The sequence below is a fragment of the Coturnix japonica genome, chromosome 4, assembly GCF_054131305.1.
Source record: "Coturnix japonica strain WE chromosome 4, WE-NBRP24, whole genome shotgun sequence".
NCBI lineage: Eukaryota > Metazoa > Chordata > Aves > Galliformes > Phasianidae > Coturnix > Coturnix japonica.
Window position 1 is genome coordinate 84,535,995 of NC_140666.1, and position 6,432 is coordinate 84,542,426.

At 40.6% G+C, this 6,432-nt stretch overlaps 1 protein-coding gene across 7 annotated transcripts in view; it reads left to right on the forward strand.

The window, feature by feature from the left end:
• Positions 1-5,987, forward strand: part of FAM53A (family with sequence similarity 53 member A) — a 60,812-nt gene extending 54,825 nt beyond the window's left edge. For all 7 annotated transcript variants that reach the window (XM_085547459.1, XM_015862829.3, XM_085547460.1 and 4 more), the window contains one exon: positions 4,750-5,987. In XM_085547459.1, the coding sequence (XP_085403585.1) occupies positions 4,750-5,073 (324 nt within the window). In that variant the 3' untranslated portion in view covers positions 5,074-5,987. The remainder of the gene's footprint in view (positions 1-4,749) is intronic.
• Positions 5,988-6,432: the final 445 nt, after the last annotated feature.

A 6,432-nucleotide genomic window follows, 5' to 3' on the forward strand; every position in this document is an offset into this window, starting at 1 on the left:
AAACCTGCAGCTGTAAGTCTTTTTGATGTAAAGAATGGTTATTTCAGTTGTTAGTTTGCATGGCAAAATGATAGAGGTGGTTTGCCCTTCCCTGTTCATATTGAGTGTTGTTTTTTCTACTTCCTGTATATAGACAGTGAAATAGGCATCGTGATCCTGAGCATTCCAAATATTCAAAATGGGATATACAAATACACATCAGATCTTCAAGAAAGTGAAGAGTAACTGCAGAGCTACAGAAAGCTGAACAGTATGTTTGGTCCTCGGATTGAATCCAGTCAAGGATTAGATTTAGCCCATGAGAATGTCAGGAATCTTCCTTCTGTTTCAGTGGAATACGAAAATAGACATATTTTTAACTACTGGGTTTTATGGCTTGATGAGGGGAAAAATATTACATCTAACTTATTTCCAGTGTTTTGCTTAGAAGTATATGCAGTGTTTTCTTCACTTGAAATGCTTTTTAGATGCTTTAATTCAAAAACACGATGCATTTCTACACTTTGATTTCTCATTTGCACAGGGAAGAAATCTTGCCCTGTCACCTTTGTTTTTCTTGGAATCATAGAGCAGTTTGGGTCATTTAGCTCTAATTTCATGTACTTGACTTACTTCTGGTTCTCAAAGATGCACAAAGCATTGACAAAATGCTCAGTGCAATCCAAGACAGAAGAGCTGGTCAGACCACAAGAGGTTTACTCTACGGTAGGGTTTATTGTTTCTTAAATCACCACAACATTGCTCTTACTGGTCTTTATTTTGTGTGCAAGGTGATGAAGGGGTGAGAAGGGTTATGTTTCTTAATGAAATTCAGTGGCTTACAGCACTGTGTGTGCCTATGACTGGAGCACTATCTATACAAATAATTGCATAAACTGTAAATGCAGGTTTTTATTACAGAGGGATGCTCCTCTGTTTGTACCTATTAGTGAAAGGGTGTGATGTTTAGAAGGCACTTTTCAGTGGGGTAGAACGGAGTGTTTAAGATCAGTGTTTTATGATGGTTTCTGTAATTTCAGGTCTTTAAGTCTACCATCTTAACTTCCTGAATCTCTTCAATGTAATGAATTGTGGCTGGATTTCATTATTGCCGGGGCTGGACTGTTGCCTTTTGGGGGGCTAGGCAGATATCTGAGGTGCTAACACACCTGACACACAAAGCTATATGTGTTGCTTCTGAGCTAAAACTCAAACTGATTTGCCAGCAATCAGGGCATTTGCTTTTGAGCCAATCTGATGCAACTTGTAGGAGCTGCAAGTCCAGGAAATGGAGCAAGAATGAGCATAGCCCTCAGAGCATGCAGCCAATCTAGCTTCATCTCCATCTTCATCAGTTGGCAGGATATGGAGAAGCAGCAGAAAAAGCTGTGTTGCTGTGCTCAGGCTGTCTCTGCTGTGCTCTATACTTGGATCGGTTGCTGGTATTCCAAGAAATTCAAGGATTGACTCAGCGTGAGAACTGATGTCACCCAATATCTTTCCATGTTGGAGACCTCAACAAGAAACCCTCTGTGCCAGTATCTCTCTTAGGGCAGCACCTCTTGCATTGTTCAGCCGTAGGAAGAAGTCTCAGGATGGACCAGAAAGCAAACCAGGTCACTAGTCCCATCAGTCTGATAAACTGCCTTTCTCCCAGGGTCTGGGGCTTCAGGGGCCGTTCCTGAGAAGCAGTGGGGTGGCCTTAGGTTTTCTGGTGGTTCCAAGGCTCTGCCTGGTGCCAGCTGCTGCAGCTGTACCTATGGGAGCAGCTGCATCCTCCGTTCCACGTAAACTGGGGGGAAATGGGTCAAACTGGGACATGGGAAGAAGCATGAGAACTGCTGCTCCAGTTACATGCTGGGTTTCAGAGCATATAAATGATGTAGTTTTCTTTTGACTACTGTAGCAAATGCTCTAGTTTTGTCACTAAAACAAAACCAACCTTTCTATTGCTCTTTATATTTGGAAAGCAATATATTATCAGTTTCTGAACTTGAGGTTTAGTGAACTACAGGCATTAGCTTCCTTTCAGGCTACTCTGGGCTTTCGTGCTTGCTTTGTATGGCAAGGGTCTAGAGAGATTTCTTTTATTTCCTTCCCCACCATTGTTTTCAGTACAAAGTTTTTTTCCCTTAATATTCAGACATTTTATCGCCTCACTTCTTTTAGAACCCGAGTTTCTTTTTTTTCCTTTCTTTTTTTCCCCCATCACACAAAAGAATACTTTTAGCTGATTGAGTTCTATCCATTGCCAACTGCAGACTCTTTTGTCTTGTTGTCCAGCATCCTTTATAGAATGAGGACCATTGAGCGAGTACTTGTTGGCTCCCTGCTGAGCACAATTGTGCGTGCAAGGTGTGGTACTGTACCCGCCGAACATGGAAAGCTGCAGTTTGGAGGGCCTGAATGCATTGCAATTTTTTACCTTTTTTGCTTTGTGAAAGAAGTGGGATTGTGCTGCGAGATAATAAATCCACCTATTTTTAGTTCGGTGCAGTTGCGACAAGTGGGCGAACAAAGAACCAGTTGAATGCGCTTGCTGTTGTGTTGAAACCAGCTAAAAGTTCCTATTCAAGTAGTTTCAGCACAGTGCAGCTAACAGGCAATTTTCCATTTATGTATACAAACCTTCTAGAAAGACAGCTGTGCGGTTGGATTAATTTCTAGCAGTAAATTGAATAAAAGAAAATTGAAGGGGGTCTCGGGAATTCCTTTCTAAACAGTGAAAGCAGATCTTTCAAAGCTTTCTTTCATTTGATCCCTTGCCTTCCCAATGTCTACAGTAAGATTTAAAGGACTGGAAATAGTGTCCTCTATGTGGGGGTATACGACAGGAAATATACTCTTCTTTTTTTTTGAGGCAAAGAGATGCTATTAAAATACCCTCTAACACTTTCTGCTTCAAAATCTGCTGATTTGCTTTTAAGTAAATGAGAAATTCACACCTCTTAGTCATAAAAAGGAGCTCAAACGTTTGTGCTTGTGTAAAGCTGTAAGTGAGCTATGTGGAAATGTGTTCTGAAAACAGGAATGTGTTTTATACCCAAACTGTTCTTCACCGGGGAGAGGAACTAGGTAGTAGAAAGCTTTTTGATTATGCAACGTTATCAATTTTGTTGAAGCTGGTTACGTGTAAAATAGGATGTGGGTTTTAACCAAGGCTAACAAAGATTTCGGTGAATTCCTTGTGATAAAATGGTGGTCACAAGCTTCTCTTCTAAAAGTTAATCTTCAAATACTATTCTTGGGATTATAAATTAGCTCCTAAATGAAGTATTGTTTCTGTCCAGGCAAACTGTGTTAACAGATACAGGTTGGGCAGAGAATGGCTTGAAGACAGCCCTAAGGAGAAGGATTTGGGAGTGTCAGTTGATGAAAGATTCAACATGAGCCAGCAATGTGTGCTTGCAGCCCAGAAGGTCGACTGTGACTTGGATTGCATTAAGAGCAGCGTGACCAGCAGGTCGAGGGAGGTGATGCTGCCTCTCTGCTCTGCTCTCATGAGTATTGGAGTAATGCATCCAGTTGGTGTGGATCCAGAGGAGGGCAGTGAAGCTGATCAGAGGGGCTGGAGCATCTCCCTTACAAGGACAGGCTGAGGGAGCTGAGCTCTTCAACTTGGAAAAGAGAATAATGCTTCAGGGGAACCATATAGTTGCCTCCTGGTACCTGAAGGGGCCTACAGGAAAGCTGGGGAGGGACTTTTGTAGGGGCATATAGTGACAGGGCAAGGGGAAATGGCTTTTAAACTACAAGTGGGTAGATTTACACTAGATATTAGGAAGAAATGCTCTACAGTGAGGGAACAGGTTGCCCACAGAGATTGTGGATGGGTCCTCCATGGAGGCATTCAAGGCCAGGCTGGATGGGGCTGTGAGCAACCTGGTCTAGAGGGAGGTGTGCCTGCCTATAGCAGGGAGTTGGAACTAGATGTTGTTAAAGCTCCCTTCCAACCCAAACTGTTCTGCCGTGTATGTGTTGAGGCTGCAGTGAGAGATTAAGTTTCACATTTATCAAAATCCAGCTTCCGTTGTCTGTGTGGCCCTGTCGTTAGATGCTGCCTTTGGGTTTTAGTCAAGGATCCCTTATAGCTGTACGAGGATTTCTTTTTTGTTTAAATAAAGGTTAGCACCCCTCTCCTTTTGATATACTTTTCATTTAAATAGCTCTGAAGTTCCTGAGCTCGTGTTTTAAGTGGTACCAAAAGTAAGACAAACTAAGCTGGCTCTGGAGAAAGATACCTCCAACAGGAGCTTGGCTGCTTGCTGCTTTGAGGTTACCCAAATGTGCCAGTTGTCTTGCTGCAGACTCCTATGGGACTGGAGAGCTTATTATCTACCTGCTCAGGAACTTGGAGAAATTAGTTGTTGACTATGCTGCAGTGCTACTGTCTAACCTAAATGTTGATGTTATTAGCTGCTGTGCTCTGGGTTTGCCAGAAGGTGAATATATCAGCCTAGATGATTGTAGTTCCCTATTGAGTTAAGTTAGTGGTTTGTTTAGACTTCTCTGCATACAAAAGGAGCCTGCTGGATTTTTGTCACTAACTGGAATCTACATAGGCAAAAAAATCAGGTTGAGTAGTAAAGAAATGCCCTTATTCCTTTCCCCTTGTGTCCTATGTTGTTTCCAGCAGTACTTTAGATATATGCTTCTCTAAACTTGAGTGTGTATCCTCACCTCATTGAAAAACTTATGGGAATCAATTCGGCTCCTCCTGTACATTCATCATTAATATATTCATGTATTTTTTTCTTTTTTCAATTACAGACTTTAAAAAATTCCAAAAGTCTTTGCTCCCTTGATTATGAAGACGATGATGATGACACGCAAATGAAGACAATTGTGTCATCCCCATGTGACTCAAATGATCTTATGAACATCATCACCCCTGGTTCCAGTCCAATGAAAGAACAGCTGGATGAAGTAAGGCATCACGGGTCATGCCAAGGTAGCTTCAAAACAAGGGATTATAAGAAAGCAGCTGCAGTATGTGAAAGTGATGAGGACACAAGTGATTGTGAGAGCACTGAAGAGGGCATCTTTCCTCTAGACTGTGGGGACTTGGACCTAGAGCAGATTGAAAACAACTGAGTCTCAAAGCTGTGTGCTAGAATCAGAGTTGTTCTAAATTAAAATGATAGAGGATTACCTTTGCCATGCATAATCCATGTCCCTGAATCTCTGTATTGCCTATCTTGGGCCTGTGTTAGAAGAAATGTTTCAGGTGGGGGAAAAATGTGAACCATTGTTACCTGTTTAGTCTATTGATCAGTATGTGGATGACGATGACAACAACAACAACAAAAAAAAAGTAGGAGGTTAAATGTTATTTTGAACATTAAGGAATAATTTTGATTAAAAAAAAAAAATAAAAAAATTTCCTAACAGATATTTTGCATTTTTATGGCTTTTACAGTTCTGGAGAAAAAGCATCTCTATTTTGAAATGAATTTTCAGAAGGGCATTCTATAAAACTAAATCTGTCTACAGTGATTCTGGTGCGGGTATATGTTGCTTTTGTTTAAAGAGCTTAATGTGAAAAGTGAATTGCATAATGAAATTGGTAATAAACCTTCGGATAGAACTCTTAAATACCTGGTTGACAACTGGTCCAAAATACATAACTGCCATCTCTGACAGTGTCTGGATAAAAAAAAGAAGCAAACAAAAACCAACTTCATAACATGTACAAATGTTCTTTTCATACATTCAGGACTTTTTGATCAGAATATGGTAGTGACCTTAAAGGTTAACGTTTTCCATGATTTTACTACTTGAATTGTTTTCTAGCCTGAAGCAGTGCTAATTTAGGTGGGATAAAACTGCAAGTAGCTGCCCACCTACTTGGTCATTATGTTTTCTGTGGTTCAAAAGAATGTACAACAAGAGCACTTGAACTTTTAGACAGGGACTTTGTAATGATCAGTTCCCCAGGAGGTGATCCCTTCAGCAATACTAGAAGGAAAATAGTCCTTGAATTAAATAAAATGACATTTTGCTTTGCACTCGTGTCTGCTCCTGAATTTTGTCAGAGGAAAACGTAGAGTCTGGGTCATGTTCTGTAATGTGGAATTTATGTGCTGAGTTGGGTGGAGGGCAGACTTGTGGTTATCTAAAAAGAAAGTCAGATTAGTCTAAGGAGCTGGGGAGTAATTCCTGCTAGATCCCAGAAGTGTCTCAGTGATTACTTATACCATAATAATCTCTAATATAATAGTCTATTCAGTGCAGACTATTGCAACACATACATGTTTTGTTAGTTCAGCTGGAATGGGGATTTGACTGATCAAGAAGGAAAAATAATCTCAAAATAGAGATTTTGAATTGGATAGAACTGGAGAGGCTCAGATTATGGTGTTTCATTGCGTCACGTTAGTCTTAAATGAACCAACTTGTATGGTAGCCTGTGCTATAAAACCATAATCCAGTATCATTCCAAGTCACCTAATG